At 43.3% G+C, this 17,856-nt stretch overlaps 1 protein-coding gene across 1 annotated transcript; it reads left to right on the top strand.

Annotated features, from left to right (window-relative positions):
* The first annotated feature begins 3,066 nt into the window (after window positions 1–3,066).
* On the top strand, window positions 3,067–17,813 carry irak1 (interleukin-1 receptor-associated kinase 1). Its single transcript, XM_010900986.5, has 13 exons — window positions 3,067–3,443; window positions 3,837–4,004; window positions 4,264–4,416; window positions 4,871–4,959; window positions 5,617–5,790; window positions 6,079–6,143; window positions 7,444–7,555; window positions 8,767–8,879; window positions 10,505–10,709; window positions 10,954–11,022; window positions 11,102–11,425; window positions 13,516–13,999; window positions 16,703–17,813. The coding sequence occupies exons 1-13, from the start codon at window positions 3,332–3,334 to the stop codon at window positions 16,798–16,800; spliced, it is 2,166 nt and encodes a 721-aa protein (XP_010899288.2). The 5' UTR covers window positions 3,067–3,331; the 3' UTR covers window positions 16,801–17,813.
* The last annotated feature ends 43 nt before the right edge of the window (window positions 17,814–17,856 follow it).

Here is a 17,856-nt window from a genome sequence, read left to right as displayed (position 1 = left end):
CTGTGAAAAATCACACACCGTGTATCCTTGTGAATAGCCAGCTAGCTGTCATCCAAGTCTAGGGCAAAACCTCTTGTCATCCCTCTGTCATCCCAGTGGCCAGTTATTCACTTCCTTTTACGGATTTGACAGGAAATTACTAGTTTGAGTAATATGGTGGAAACTCCCTCTGGGACAGAGGATGCCAACCTGGGGTACAAGGACTCCCATAGGTACTTGATCTGTCTTCATGGGGACTGAGACCGTGGGCTGGAGGTGAAAGACACACAAAGGGGAACCTCAGGAGTACTCCGGGCAGAACAGTTGCTTGTACATCTTTTAAAGGTGTTGGGAACCACTTCAGTATTGGATCTGAGGACAGTTGTGAAAGCAACTGATCTAAATGCTCTTAAATGCACCCAGGATCAGGTGATCTACATGGTAGATACATTTCTGTTGGCTATACTGACTGTATTTATAGGCTTAATAAGATATAAGTAAAGTAACAATCTACAATTTACCCTTTTTAAAGTATATACAGAGTTTGGTATTGATCTGTCAGCAGTAGGTTACCAAGATAGCTTCCTGCCATACAGTTGTGGCAAAATGTATTGGCACCCTTGTTTGTTTATTGTTTGTTTATTTCATTCAAATAAGGCACAATTTCTTTCTAGAAAACTGGTGACATTGAAAATGATTCTGGTATCCACATATTTATTTGAACAACAAATCTGAATAATTTACTCAATCTCCAGAAAATACTTGAGAAAAAGGTCAAAAAATTGCCCACACAATATTATTGGCACCTTCAAGCAGGTGATTCTGCAATATGGTGATTCACCTGTAATGAGTTGCAGGTGTCTGCAATATGGAAATCACACAAATTGAAACAGTCTGAATAACGAAAAAATGACTCATTCTACTGTTTTGGGCCGATTCAGTCAGCATGGGGGAAAAAGAAAACCAGGAGAATTGTCAGAAAAGGTGAGACACAAGATTGTAACCAAGAGCGGACAGTCTTAAGGCTGCCAGCTCACCTCCTGTGAGGGAGGTGTACGAAAGCAAGAGTGTAGTTTGCCGAAACACACCTGAACATGCTAAAATCCCGGGACTATCTTGTGTGGACTCTTGAAATAAAACTTTTTTGGCTCAACATTTCTAAGCGCACTATCTCCATGTTTACAGAAAACCAAATTAATTTGTGAATGGCATCAAGAAATCTGGAAAATAAGTCATTTTGGAGAGCATTGTCTAACCCAGTGGTTCTCTCTTGGGCCCCCCCAGCCATTACATCAGGTGAGCTAGCTCTGGGATACATCTAATAGATGGAGAGGGGGGGGGGGGGGGGGCACTGGTCTAACCGTGTCAGAAAGCTGGGTCCCCGTCACAGGTCATGGTTCTTCCAGCCGGACATGACATGACTCAAAACACACTTGAAAAAGCACCCTCGACTGGTTGAAGACCAAACGCTGGAGTCAGGGGTGGGGCTTAGCTTGCGACATAGGCGACGCCGTAAAAGCCTACTATTTCACACGTCAAAGTTATAGGCAGGTATTACTGATTTTTAAAACCATTCGCTAATAATTAAAGCAAGTTTAATCAACCACGACGAACAGATACTTATTAGACTAGGCCAGTCCGTACCTGCTGTTACAAGGCCTCGCTGCTGTTGTTGGACCCGGATCATCACTCCTCCCTTTCTCACTTGCTGTCATTGCAACGTTACGTCAGCAATCTTCTCACGCTACTGTTGCTCAATAACTTTACTAAAGACGTTTGTCAAGGGTACACATCATATTTTTTTCTAATCTCTTATTTTTTTACATTACATATCTACATTCTATTTTTGTTTTGTTACTTTCTCTAGTTATCTACCTTCCATAGCTAAGATATTTAGGTAACTAGCCGGCTGTCTGTCGTTACGACTCCGCGGTCACAGATTGTTCGATACTAAAAATGCGTTATGGAATCATAAACGCAGATTTTTATCACTTAAATATCAACATAATTATTCTTTAAAATGAATAGTATATAGCAAATCTCCAACAACAAAATGCATAATGGATCGGTATTCTGCTTTCGACAATGTTTTCAATGACAAGCCAAAAGTTATTGTGGACCCCTCTGATTGGCTGCCATAAGAGCCGCGCACCCATCACACGCGTGTTAAAGCTCAGCAGCTGGTTAGACTCATCCGCAGCGGCAAGCATGGAGTCCACATCTTAGTAAATGAAAACATGTGAAAAGGGTTGGAAACAGCTGTTGGGAGGCTTCCTGGGAGAACTGGGGCAGTTTACACTAGACTGGGCTAGATCTCATCCATGACTACAGGAAGCGCTTAATTGCAGTTATTTTGACCAAAAGCTGCTACCAAATACTAAATCTAAGGTGTCAATTATTTTTTTCAACGCCATTTCTGTTTATTTTTCAAATTTTGAAGCAAGCAATCAAGTTTATGTATATAGCACAATTCATACATCGAAGCAATTCAATGTGCTTTACAAAGAAAAAATATAAAAATACAATAACATAAAAACAAATACTGAAATGAAAACACACAACAACAACAAAAAAAGAAAATATATATATTGTTGCGTATATATATATATATATATATATATATATATATATCAATCTCTCTCTATCTCTCTCTCTATCTCTCTCTCTCTCTCTCTCTCTCTCTCTCTCTCTCTCTTTCTCTCTCTCTCTATATATATATATATATATATTATAAAGGGTATATTAGGTTCTGAATCAAAAAAAGTGTAGCGAAATAAAGAATTGTGGAGAACAACTAGTTAGGTCAATGTCAGTGTATTATTTAAGATAATCTGAGTTATTTAAAGAATTTGCAAAGGTGGCAATATTTTTGGCCCCGACTATACAACATTGATTCCTTTGCCTAATTAAGACAAGCTGTGTACAGATATCCGAATCAATTGATAAGCATAGGAATTTATAGGGAAGGAATACATTTTTGTAAAAAGCCCAATGCTTCTTCTTTTCCACGGAGGCTGGCGTAGCGTCATAGGCACCAGGGGGCGTGGTTGCGGGGTCCGCTTTTGTTTGCAGTCAAATCGAGTTTTTACAGCCATACTTTGAAACGGGGAACTGACTTGTTGAATCGTGAACATTACTGTTTTTATTCCACTTTTGATCACGGACAACCACACTATAATCACCGGCTTGATTATGATTTACTTTCGAGGGTGATGATTCTTAGCGTACACCGCTTGAAATGCAAAAGAAAAAGACAGATAGCCCTCAAGCTTGTTGGCTAAGTTAGATAGCAACTCACTCAGTAATAATTGCTACTGTACCTAGCTAGTAAACACGTTGGCCATCCGTGAAGATGTCGCCCTGGGATATCAGAAAGGAGTACTTGTACAAGTTGCCAACTATGGTCCTGTGCGAGTTCTCCAGAGTTATGGACAGTATTTCGGATGTCGACTGGGACAGATTTGGTAAGTAATGGCACTGAATGTCTGTCATGCTAGCTAGCTAGTAGTAGCAGCCGTGCATGCGCGATACTTTCCCAGTGGCGCATGCGCTGTCTTGACTAGCTAATGAGAATATTGCTGTTTAATGTTTGAAAAATCTGTGTTTATTTGACAAACTATTTCTCCTTGTTACTTCTTTGAATTGTATTGGTATCTAATTTTGAAAAGAATGGCAAGTAGTATTTCTAGCAAGTAAACACCAAACAACTGATGCTGTAGTATTTCCTGGTTAGATCTTTGTTAGAAACACCTGACCTGACAGCAATATCTCTGTCTGTATTCGTTGGTAAGGGGCACATTTGAATTGCAACCAAGAAAGTTTGTATAATTAAGCTCTGATGTTGTCCTGTATGGCAGCGTCACATGTTTTGACTGACCAGACTGACCGACGCCTGGCTGAGAAGAGAGAGAGACGGACAGACTGGGTGATCAATCACTGGGCTCAGAGGAATGGAACTGTGGGAAAGCTCCTGGACATTCTGGAGAAGCTTCAGCTCTTCAGGGCTAGAGACCTCATCCTAGACTGTGAGTCAGTGAGAGAGAGATGAACTGGCTCAGAAACAAGTCTGCCGTTTGCAGCCTGGAATGTGGAGTATTTGTGTGTGTGTGTGTGTGTGTGTGTTGTTATTAAGTCAGTTAGATCATGTCCATTTTAAGCATATCTTTCTAAGGAAAATATATTTTACATGTTTTATATTTGAGTCATTTACAGACAATCTTATTTAGTGACTTACCAGTATATCTAATTGGCTTGGTTGCATACTCTTCTGTTGTCTCCATGCAGGGAAGCCCATTGGACAGCGGCAGTCTTCCACTCTACCTGCTGCCCCGTCATTGGTTAAAGTGGACCCTCCGGTCCCTCCCTCTCACCTGTTCACCCCGCCTCTTAAAGTTCAGCCCAGCAGCACTATGACCACCAAGGCTGTCTTTCAACCAGGTATTAACGTCTGTTGTCACGTAACTCTGCTAACACTAGTGTTCTTATAACACTGCTCATAACACTTTCAAATATATTTCACTGCTTACAATATGCTTATTACACAGCATTGTGTTCTGACAATTTTCTACGCCGATACTTATGTTTGTAGAGTGTCTGTGTGCTATACTGGTTTGTAGTGTGTGGTTACACCATAGCTGGTAACTCCTTTTATAATGTTCCACACTGCTGTCATTGACCTGATTAACTCCGTTCATTGTGACATGCTACACAAGGGTTTTCGCTTGGAAACTAACAGAAGCAATTTTTCCAGTACTTTTTGTTTTTGTTGAAAGTGGGTTTTTGTTCTGTTTGGAGTGAACCATGCAATATGTTTTGCTACGGATATTGGCCAGTGAATACATCAGTAGCCAGATCTGATGGCTGTTTCTCACTCTGTCCCCCCTCCCTGTAGGACTGAGGGCTCTTCCCAAACCTGACCCGCCCCCTGTGGGGTTAGAATCCCTCGTCCCCGGAGAAGGGGGACAGTCCACAAACCAACAGGTGATTCAGGAGCAATCCATCAAATGTATTTTATAAAACACGTCAAAGTAAAATTGAAGAATTTGAGAAATGGTGAAAAAGGTGGTATCCAGCTATTGCTAAGAAAACAGCCAACAGTTGCTTCTTGTAGTCACGAATTAGCCTTTCTACTGGCAGTTTGGTCAAGTTGGTAGGACCAACACCTGCAAATTTATGATGGGTTCCTTCCATCACCTGCTGTAGTGAGCTCTCTCCATCAAGTCTATATTCCAGTGAGGGTCAGTGGGGTGAACTGTCCCCTCGACACAGGAACACCCCACTGGTGGAGACACAAGGGAAGCCTGGCTGAACCTAGAAAACACCTAAACAGGCATAATATAAACACCTAAACAGAAGAAATGTCCTGTGGACCAGACAAAATACCACCCCTTTGATCAGCTTAGTGCTCCTTCCTTTTTACCACATGTAGCATTCAGTAAAAATCTTAAAAAATATTTCTTAACGACAACATTTAAAAAAAATAAAAACTCTTAAGACTTCATAGTTATTTGTAACAGCATTTATCTGTGATTGTGTTTAATACCAACGTGTCCCTGTCATCCGTCCGTGGGTGTTCGCTTGTCTTCCAGAGGGGTCGGGGGTCAAAGCAGACTGGACAATCCCTTTGTTCTTAATCAGTTGTCCACAGGTGCACCTCCGCTGCTCCCCAGCGCCATGTTCTGGCCGATGGAGGAGGTCCAGAGAGGCACGGAAGGCTTCTCGGTGGCCCAGCAGATTGGCGAGGGGGGTTTTGGGGATGTGTACCGAGCCACCATGAGGAGCACTGACTATGCGGTGAAGAGACTGAAGGAGGTGAGTCACGATTCATTCCTCTCCAGCTGAGTTAAGGACTGAGACTCTTGAAAGCAGGCGCTTTACATGTGTACGATAATGACTGCCTTATCACTGTCATTATTTTTTGTTGTTGTAGAAAAAAGATAAAAAAAGAAAAAGGGAGTAGTGTGCTAATTGGGACCCATCCTGAATGAATAAATGTCAGTGAAGATGGTGCTGTTTGAGTTAAGTGACTTATGACATTCACTGTGTAATGAAAAGCACTGTATAAAATATAAATAATGCAAGTTTTTTATATCTTTGTAGAATTCAACGATAGACTGGAGCACGGTGAAAGAAAGCTTCAAGACCGAGGTGGAGAAACTATCACAGTTAGTCGAACGTTCTCTTATTTTTAAAACTAAATCTATTAAACGCGCTCTCTGTTCTTTTCTATATCGAGCATTTCACTTCAACTTTGTTCTGCTTTCAATTCCTCTTTTTATTTTATTTTTTTAATTATCTGGGCCTTTTTAGGAAATAACCGGTACTCCATACAGACATACAGAATGTTACAAACACCATTCAGAAGGCTCTGGCCAAAAGAGAGGCCCAGAGAATAAGAATTTACGCTGTCCTCTCCTCTGTCTTCTGTCTCTTCTTCTGTGGTTAGTTCATCTCTCTGCTACTGTCGGTGAAACCAATTATTTAACCAGGACCTCGATTCAGAAAATGTACTTCTTAACAATGAATCCTTGGCTGGCCCGTTCTCTTTACACGTCTGTCATGGTTGCAGAGGTTTTTCAGAAGTCCTTGTCGGATTGTGTATTTTCGGTAAATTCCCTCCTGACTCCAGGAATCCCCTCTGCCGGATTTCTGGAAAACCCTGTTCTGCCAGCGTGCCTCATACTGTGGAATAAACCGCTGTCTCCTCTTTACGGTTTCTTATAATTCATTTCAGAAATTTATTTATCATTGTAAGAAGGGGATAGGCTAAAATTAGCTAATTCTGATAAATGAGTAAGTTATTGCATTAAAGGAAAGATGAAGTACTATCCAAATGGCCCTAACGAGTTGAGAGTTGGCACCGGTCTAAATGATGAAGATGCCTTTTATTGCTGGAGCCCTCAACCCAACCACTCGAATTGCTGGAGCCCTCAACCCAACCACTCGAATTGCTGGAGCCCTCAACCCAACCAGTCGAATTGCTGGAGCCCTCAACCCAACCAGTCGAATTGCTGGAGCCCTCAACCCAACCAGTCGAATTGCTGGAGCCCTCAACCCAACCAGTCGAATTGCTGGAGCCCTCAACCCAACCAGTCGAATTGCTGGAGCCCTCAACCCAACCAGTCGAATTGCTGGAGCCCTCAACCCAACCAGTCGAATTGCTGGAGCCCTCAACCCAACCAGTCGAATTGCTGGAGCCCTCAACCCAACCAGTCGAATTGCTGGAGCCCTCAACCCAACCACTCGAATTGCTGGAGCCCTCAACCCAACCACTCGAATTGCTGGAGCCCTCAACCCAACCAGTCTGATACGCCATCTTGAGAAGGACTGTGCTACATATGTTGTACATGCTCCAAATTTCATGAAGCACACCTCTCTTTGGTCTCAATGGAACGAACCATCCATGAAACAAAAAGGTTCAGGCAAATAAAACCCTGATATCTGTTCTGTTCCTCTCCCACCCAGATACAGACACCCAAATATAGTGGACTTCGTGGGCTACAGTGTTGGAGGAGGAACCCACTGTCTCATCTATGTCTTCATGGCCAACGGCTCCCTGGAAGACCAGCTGCACAAGGTAGGAGCTGATTATTGTTAACTGTCCACTTTGATGCTTTTTTGAGACAGTTATTTGTTTGAACAGAGGAAGCTACTTACATAGTTCTGTAAATGTGGGGATTTACTGAGGCCTTTATTTAAGTATATGACGCAGCCCCAACCTGGATTATATAGCACCTTCAGAAAGTATTCAGACCCCTTCACATTTATCACATTATGTTGAGTTCTGGACTTTTTTTCTGTGTCAGTCCACAGACAATACCCCCTAATAAATTTTTATTTTTATTGGAACCAATTTATTTTTTATTTATGTATTTAAAGAAAACCTGTACCAGAGCAGACAGGACCTCAGACTGGGGTGAAGACTCATCTTTCAGCACAACAACAGTACAAAGCACACAGCCAAGACAACGCTGGAGTGGCTGTGGAACACGTTTGTGAATGTCTTTATGCGGCCCAGTCACTGCCTGGATTGAAACTTGATTGAACGTTTGTGGGGAAACTTGAAGGTCGTAATTCACAGAAGCTCTGCATTAATTCTGAAAGAGTTTAAGAGGATCTGTGAGGAAGAATGGGAGAAACTGTCCTAATGGAAGAGACTCCCTGGAAGACTCAAAACTGGGATCAATGACAAAGGCACTTCTACGAAGTACTGAATAAATGAGAAATTTAAATTTAATTGGAACAAATATTTTAAAAAGTATGTTATTGTGGGGTATTGTGTGTAGATTGATGGAATAATTTAATCTATAAAAAAATTTGGAGAAAGGGAAGAAGTCTGAATAATGTCTGATGGAACTGTGTTTGTGTGTGTGTGTGTGTGTGTGTGTGTGTGTGTCTTTCTACCAGTCTGAATGTGTGTCTACCTTGCATATGTGTTTTGTTTTTCTCCTTCTGTCTCTCTTTTTATCCATCTCTCTACCTGTCTGTCTCTCTTCCTATCTATCTCTCTGTCCCTGTCTATCTTTCTGTCTCTCTCCCTGTCTATCTCTCTGTCTCCCTTTCTTCCTCTGAGGGGATGCTGGCAGCTAGACTGAGGGTTGAGTGTGTCTACTATAAACTGATTAGGAACTTTGAGCTGTTCATGGGTATCTGGGGTATTCATGGGATTTATGTGTTGTGTTACTGTGGAGAATGATTTGGTGTTTGAGTATTTGTTGTGGGCTCCTAGACCCAATAAAGAGGTTTTAAAACTAAAAATATCTCTCTCTCTCTCTCTCTCCCCCCCAGGCCAGTACTGCCCTCTCCTGGCCACAGCGGGTCAGTGTGTTGTTGGGTTCTGCCAGGGGCATCCAGTATCTACACTCCTCTAGTCCCCCACTCATCCACGGGGACATAAAGAGGTAGGCTCCTCTCTCAACCAGTTCCTGTCAGGAGCTTGTGTCACCGTTACAAGGCTTTGGACTAGCTGGAGTGGAGGATGTAGGCCAGGTTTACGGCCTTGTTTTAATCCGTGGTCCCAGTGGACTAGCTGGAGTGGAGGATGTAGGCCAGGTTTACGGCCTTGTTTTAATCCGTGGTCCCAGTGGACTAGCTGGAGTGGAGGATGTAGGCCAGGTTTACGGCCTTGTTTTAATCCGTGGTCCCAGTGGACTAGCTGGAGTGGAGGATGTAGGCCAGGTTTACGGCCTTGTTTTAATCCGTGGTCCCAGTGGACTAGCTGGAGTGGAGGATGTAGGCCAGGTTTACGGCCTTGTTTTAATCCGTGGTCCCAGTGGACTAGCTGGAGTGGAGGATGTAGGCCAGGTTTACGGCCTTGTTTTAATCCGTGGTCCCAGTGGACTAGCTGGAGTGTCTGTTGACCAGTCAAAAGTAAAAGTGACCAGAGTGTTTTGTTGATGAGGCAGTTTGCCCACAACCCGTCAATGCCCTCCTCACTACCAAAAGTTGTTTTAATTCTCGTGTGTACAGGATCCACATGGTATACACACTGTTATGGACAGGTGACATAACTCTTACATGCACGTTGTTTCCCACAATGCAACACAAGACAATTTGGGATAACGTGAGATTAGCATTAATCCAAAAGGAGGGGGCTTATGTTTCCATTTACAGTCCATTTATCAGGCGTTATTATCCAGGGTGACTTGCAGCTATTACATCCACCTCTTGGTCATAATAATATATATATATTTTTTTTTAAAGGATTAAGTCCAATCGGGTAAAAATAGACCAGTTGAAACCTTGATACTCAACAGTTCTATCTGTACAAAACATACTTCTGAGATGTTAACCATAATGGATTTACCGAATTCAGAACTGTTTTGTAGTGATCACTACTTTCATAACCCAATGAGGCCCCAACTGAAGTGTAATTTTATGTGTATATTTTCGAAATCCAGAGGCTTTGTAAAGCTGTCTTTACAGGCATAACACAGACATATTTTTCTGCTTTCTTATTTCCTATTTGTTCCTTTTGAGCTTGATAGCAAACATCTCACCACAGATATTTGATGCAGCTTTGATAACAGTGTGCTTATTGCACATTGGATATAGTGAACGCATCGGCCTTGTTGGCTGTCCGGCAGTAATGTACAACTGCACATTCACAAAGCACTGTGAGAGTCTCGATAAGATTATCACAAATAGTGCTGCACTGTGACTGCCCAAATAACGTTAGTTTGGTTGGTTTCTGTCTGGATTATAGCTCCCTGTGTTTGTAACTTGTGTGTCTCTTCCCTGTGTCCAGACAACGCCACTGGCCTTGAGCTTGTTCAACCTCAAAAACCTTATCGCCCTGTGTCACTCCATCAGAATGTTCTGTGTGTTCCCTCTCTTGGCGAATCTTTGGCAGAGGCATGCTGAGACGATATAACGCAAAAGTCCAGAATAGGAAGTCAGATTCCAATCAGTGAATAGCACATTTTTCTTAGAAACTTCTGAACCCTCTAGTCCCAAGGTTTAGAAGTGTGACTCTTCTTTTCTTTTCTGTTCTGGTTTTATATTTATTCACTTTTTTTCCCTCCAGTTCTAACATTCTGCTAGACGAGCACTTGGAGCCCAAGCTGGGTGATTTTGGGCTGGCCCGGTTCTGCCGTGCCCGTAGTTCTGCCGGCAAGACCACCATGACAGTGTACACCAAGACACTGCGGGGAACCCAGGCGTACCTCCCAGACGAATACCTCAAGACCGGGGAGTTGGGCGTGGCCATCGACACCTTCAGCTTTGGAGTGGTGAGATGAGCCGTGAACGCTCCACGCTGCAGGGTCATGCATCCCTGGTCACGCAGGTTTCATGCTTTGGTCCTTCAATGATAGTGGACTGATTCAGGCCTGGGAGACTGAGAGGAGGCATGTTTACTACCAGGCAGAACACAAAAGCCTGATATGTGTCAGCCTCCCGAGGCTCGAGTTGAAGGGCCCCAGGTCAGTGTCTGATTACTCACACAACCTTAAATGGGATTCATTTTTTCCTCAGGTGCTTTTAGAGGCTCTCACTGGGCGTAGAGCGTTAGAAGTCAACAGCCAATCCAAACCTGTCTTCCTGGTGAGTTTCCCAGTGACCAGCTTAATGTCACGTTACACGGGGGCGTGCCACTAACATCTTGTATAACGCTCCTCTTCAGAAAGACCTGGTGACGTCGGCTGAAGACAACGGTGATCGTGGGAGGAAAGGAAGACTGAGCACTGAGGACAGGCAGATTTCAAAGGGAACTTTGACAGCGACACTGAGCCTGGAACAGCCAAGCATTCCCCCGGCAGCCAAACACATCTGGATGAACCACCTGGATGCCAGAGTGCTGGCGCCTGGGTCGGGAGGCTCCGCTAGCCCGTCCAGGGTGTGTGCTGCCAGGCCAGGGTCCTGCCCTCCACACGGCTCCCTGGACTTGGCCGTCTTAGCCTGTCGCTGTCTGGAGACCCGGAAGAAGAAGAGACCCCCCATGACTGAGGTATTTATTGATTAGTTCTACAGTTTTTGTTATGAGGCACATGCTATTATCTAGAGTGACTTGAGTAGGTAGTGCTTACATTTTCATAATTTAGAATTTGAGACTAGGGGGGGGGCATGGAAGGAGACTGGGGGGGGTGCATGGAAGGAGACTGGGGGGGGTGCATGGAAGGAGAGTTGGGGGGGGTGCATGGAAGGAGACTGGGGGGGGGGTGCATGGAAGGAGACTGGGGGGGGGGGGCATGGAAGGAGACTGGGGGGGGTGCATGGAAGGAGAGTTGGGGGGGTGCATGGAAGGAGACTGGGGGGGGTGCATGGAAGGAGACTGGGGGGGGGGGTGCATGGAAGGAGACTGGGGGGGGGGTGCATGGAAGGAGACTGGGGGGGGGAGTGCATGGAAGGAGACTGGGGGGGGGGTGCATGGAAGGAGACTGGGGGGGGGAGTGCATGGAAGGAGACTGGGGGGGGGTGCATGGAAGGAGACGGGGGGGGTGCATGGAAGGAGACGGGGGGGATGCATGGAAGGAGACGGGGGGGTGCATGGAAGGAGACTGGGGGGGGGTGCATGGAAGGAGACTGGGGGGGGGTGCATGGAAGGAGACTGGGGGGGGGTGCATGGAAGGAGACTGGGGGGGGGGTGCATGGAAGGAGACTGGGGGGGGGGGTGCATGGAAGGAGACTGGGGGGGGTGCATGGAAGGAGACTGGGGGGGGGTGCATGGAAGGAGACTGGGGGGGCCATGGAAGGCATTGACATCATCCTGGTGTTCATAAAACCACTCTAGAACCTGTTTATCAGTGTGTTAAATGGCCTCATGTTCTTTGGTGATAATACAAGCAAGCAAGGGAATCATCAAACCCAATGACTCCCAGGAGATGACTGCCCATACCATTACAGATACCAACATGTGTAACAGATGACTGCCTATACCATTACAGATCCCCCACCATGTGTTACAGATGACTGCCCATACCATTACAGATACCAACATGTGTAACAGATGACTGCCTATACCATTACAGATCCCCCACCATGTGTAACAGATGACTGCCCATACCATTACAGACCCCCTACTATGTATAACAGATGACTGCCCATACCATTACAGATCCCCCACCATGTGTAACAGATGACTGCCCATACCATTACAGACCCCCTACCATGTGTAACAGATGACTGCCCATACCATTACAGACCCCCTACCATGTGTAACAGATGACTGCCCATACCATTACAGACCCCCTACTATGTATAACAGATGACTGCCCATACCATTACAGACCCCCTACTATGTATAACAGATGACTGCCCATACCATTACAGATCCCCCACCATGTTTAACAGATGACTGCCCATACCATTACAGACCCCCTACTATGTATAACAGATGACTGCCCATACCATTACAGACCCCCTACTATGTATAACAGATGACTGCCCATACCATTACAGACCCCCTACTATGTATAACAGATGACTGCCCATACCATTACAGATCCCCCACCATGTGTAACAGATGACTGCCCATACCATTACAGACCCCCTACCACGTGTAACAGATGACTGCCCATACCATTACAGACCCCCTACTATGTATAACAGATGACTGCCCATACCATTACAGACCCCCCTACTATGTATAACAGATGACTGCCCATACCATTACAGACCCCCTACTATGTATAACAGATGACTGCCCATACCATTACAGATCCCCCACCATGTTTAACAGGGACCTCATTTATTGCTGACACACCTGTACTGCTAATTGTCAATCAACTTAATGTGACCTCTGCGGCCGTGTGTTATTAGGATTTATTTAAAACACATGCGTGTTTAAGTGCTCATTATTAAGTAAAATATTTATATTATTTTCCTTATTAATTAACACATCCATGTGGACTATGCTGGTATCATTTAGGAATAAACTAATCCATGTGGACTATGTTGGTGTCACTGAGGTATAAACTCATCCATATGTACTATGTTGTTGTATGACTGAGATATAAACTCATCCATGTATTGTTACATGTAGTTTCAACGTTTAGCACGTGTGTGTGCTGAAAACTGTCCAATATTCCCAACCCCTAGGTGTTCCAACGGCTTCAAGACATCCACAGCAATCTGAAGGCTTCCAGCAGGTCATCCCCTTCCAGTGCTCCTCAGGTCCAGCCCATCCCCAAGCGTCCTCAATCATCTATTGACTCATGTATAGACTCCCTGGTGGACATCCTGTCAAATATAGGTCCACTCGAAGACACATACCACTGCCCCCCTCACCCCAGCTCATCCCTCTTGCATCACTCATCCTTGCTCGTTCCCTCCTCGTCCTCCATCCTGGGCCCTTGTGAATCGGATGAGAGTCAGGGCTACTCCCAGTACTCGGCTGCTCTTCTTTCCCAGCCGCCCCATTGTGGAAGTAGACCAGATCCTCAGATCTCTTTGCCTTCTGGTAGGGTATCTGCACTCCAGACCTCCTTGCCTTGCTGCGGGGCCTCTAAGACTGTTGAGGTCAGTTATTCTTGGTCGTCACATGCTGGTCGTTTACGCTCCAGTTCACCAAGCTCCTTATCAGGTAAGAGGACCAGATGTCTCTGATCAAACGCTTAAGGTGCACAATTCCTTGAGGGGTTCTTGTAGACTATGTGATTTTAGTTTCACTTGTTCGGTGCCCCCAAAGAGGGCCAACATCTGGGCCATGTTTATTAGGCACTAAATCCCAAAAAGCGGAAGGAAATGTAGAAACGTTATTTTTAGTTTCTGAAAATCTTTTCACGACGTGCCTTCAGAGGGACCTCAACCCTGGATTCCCGAGTCAAAATGTATTGTTAAATGGTTCAAGACGGCATGCTGTCTGCTCTGACTGTGGCCTCCTGGTCTAGAGAGTAGAGCCTCTGATCTAAACCAACCGCTACCTTTCCCTACCTAACAGTCTCTCTGAAACCAAGCTGCCAGGTTTGCCAAGCCTTTGAGTAGTGTTATATACACACAAAGAGCATTTTCTCCACAAGATGACTCTGTATGAGGAAGGCAGAATACTGACCAGCAAGCTCTGATCTTTGTAAGCTTCCCTTTCATTTCCAAATGTTTATTTTTTTAGAAAGTATAGCCAGTGATACTTTGGGTGAAAACATACCTTGAATTGTATTAGCAGCCATTAAGTGTTACCCATTAGATTAGTGTGACCAGACGTCCCGGGTTTCAAGCGGGATGTCCTGGGTCACGACAAATATCTGTAAAACACTAAAATGTCCTGGTTTCCAACATTCACTAACAAATTGTCCCAGTTTTCACCACAGTTAAAATAACGAAACACTGTAATGTTGCAGCATATGAGTCGGTGCCAAACATACAGCTGCATGGAACTGCGCAGCAAAGCAACAATTCTTATCAAAGATCAAAGCGCCCCCGCTCCACCAGCCAGAATCATGCATGATGACCAACATGCGGTTACACAAGGGTCCCGGCTTGGGGGTTTGAAAAGGCGGTCACCCTACGTTAGATTTCAGTGGGTCACGTGGCACACAATCTGAAATTCTGGGAACATTTGTGAACACTAATCAAATGCTAGCTCAAAAAAACAAACATTAGCTTGAATTGTGTGAACAACAATTACAAACTTTCCTGAAATCTGATGAATGGTGCCTTGCAAAAGTATCCAGACCTATTCTAAAATTGGTGAATTACAGAAACTACATTTAAAAGAAAAAATGTTTTTGCTTTAAAGCACAGAAAATTTGAAGTACTGCACTGTGGTTTTATTCTGGGAAATATTAAAAAATATATATAATATGTTGCTTGCATAACAATTCAATTATGTGTGCTCTGATCCACAGTTTACCCAGATGAAAAAAATTACCCAAATGAGGACACCGTTACCTTAGTGTTGGCCTCCGCTTGTCAAACATTAAAGTTTGTCACATTTTATGGGGAAAAAACACTGTTCAAGGATTACTGGTCAGGCTGTGAATCTGATGAGCGATGAAGACAAAAGTACATTTGCAGAACATGTACAGAAGTTAAAGTATTGCACCTCCCCAGTCAAATGCTTAGATAAAAACAGAGTAAAACAGAATAATTATAATAACAGTTGGATCCATAATCGGGAGCTGCATCCCCCAGGCACTGCCAAGAAAAGGCTGTCCCCCAAAAAGCTGAAACTACCAAGACCTTTGTGGGAAAAGCCACATAGAGGCCACTAATCACTTTGAAGGAGCTACATAAAACCATCAATCAATCTAATTTATTTATAAAGCCCTGTTTATAACAGCAGTTGTCACAAAGTGCTTTTACAGAAACACCCGGCCTTAAACCCCAAGAAGCAAACAACAGTAGTGCTGAATTTCAGTGGCTAGGAAAAACTCCCTAAGAAGGCCGAATTTTAGGAAGAAACCTAGAGAGGACCCAGGCTCAGAGGGGTGACCAGTCCTCTTGGTGTTTTAAAATAAAATGGAACTGAACTAAATATCAGTTTACTGTCTGTAATTCAAGGGTCTGAAAACTTTTGCACGGCACTGCAAGTAACCTTTTTTAAATACAGTATCACATAGTTGTTAATGTTTCCCTTATGTACTTCTGAAGAATAGTAGCATTTTTATTTTTTTTACAAGCTATTTTGTGACATCCATCTTAGCAACCACATAACGCAGCTTTAAAACCTGATTGGTTGCTGGGTGGAAGTGTTATACATTCCTCCACAGGTTCTCTGCAACGACATTTTACATTGGCCACGCCCCTCTACTGGGGTATAAAAAATAATAATATGTAAACATATTTTAATATATATTAGCCCCAATATATCCTGGTTAAATCTGGTTAATTCTCTTAAATTACATACTGTCACTGTTTTCACATCTACTGATTTCTTGGTGTTTGAAATGGAGATTTAGTCATCAAGTTACTGCATTATACACTTACAAGAAAGACATTCAGAATCGTGTTCCCCCTTGCATTCACTGGTTGAAGTAGCTTTTGAGTGGTTGACTGGTGACTATGATGTGAATATACATAATTCACAACATCTGGATCATATCTTTACTCCAATTATTATTAACCATGGGGTGCTATTCCATGAACTATGGCTTGGCTGCACAGGTTTCAATTGTGAAACAGACCTTTTGTTTTGACCCATCAGAATACAAATCTACTTTGTACAATATTACTGATGTACTGCATAACCTGCATTTATCTTCATAAAAGCTCAACAAGGGTTTGACCATAAGTCAAACCATGCCTTCTTGTCAGTATGCTCAATATTTTGTTTCCATTGGTATTTCAGATGCTGAGAATAACCCACAGAGCAGAGGGCCAGAGGAGAGCGATGAACTTGACTATCTTTCTGGAGAAGCCAGTGGGAGTCAAGCCGATAGAGATTGACACTCATAACTTCAAACCAAGCCTGATGCTAAAAATTAGTTTCCAAAATTACATAATTAGAGGACATTCTTATTATTATTATTGTTAATAATAAACTGAAGAATGCAGTTTGGAAAGGATGAAATGTAATCAACCAAATCCAAAGTTTCACACATTACAAGTTCTCATTACAAATTGTTTACAATTTATTTCCTAGTTATTTATCCAACACTCATCTACAAAAGTTTACAAGAGCTATTACGGTGAAATGTCTTGTTCAAGAGCCCAGTTATCATTATCCTTGTCAGTTCTGGGATTTGAACCAGCTACAAACTGCTGGTATAAATCTCTAACCTCTAGGCAATTTGGTGCCCAACCTGTATCAGTATCTTTTGGATAATTCAGAATGTTGTATGAATGTTGTTACGTTAATACAAACAATATACAGAATATCAAGGAAATGTCACATACAAGTTACATTTATATAGCAGGCATGTATCGTGATTTCACTGTCTACAGAATATACAGCCTGTTTCAGTATTGCTATTGTGAATTATTTATTATCGTCTGTGATTTTTTTTATTTTTTTTGATCTATAGTAATTAAATTGTTATTCTGTATTTTCCATCTGTATGTACGTCTCACAGTTTATGACTGTGGTTGTGGAATGGGCCTTTAACATGTACTCCTGCAATGAGGATCGTTTTTGCTGTTAGTCTAGCACAGGGCAGTATGTAGTCAAACCTAATTATAACTTCTATGAGTGACACTTGGCTCATGTCCTGCCACCTGTTTTGGAGGTGGTGAGCCAGCTGTAATCAGATTCTTCCTGAATTTGCTACACTTGTGTCAGCAGTGGGATGCTGTGGCATCATAGTATGATATGACCACATAGCCTACATTACACTGGAATACAGATGTTTGTCAGTGAATTTTCATAATGCTTCAGTTGAGTGTGTTTTTCCATTGTTTATTTCTGAATACAAGTTAATATAATCAATGTATGAAATTGTTCAATAAAAAGTTGAACACCATTCTGCAGAGACTGAAGTGGTAGCCGCCAGAAGCGAACTGTTC

This window comes from Esox lucius, chromosome 12 (genome assembly GCF_011004845.1).
Source record: "Esox lucius isolate fEsoLuc1 chromosome 12, fEsoLuc1.pri, whole genome shotgun sequence".
NCBI lineage: Eukaryota > Metazoa > Chordata > Actinopteri > Esociformes > Esocidae > Esox > Esox lucius.
This window is presented reverse-complemented; position numbering and strand designations above follow the sequence as displayed.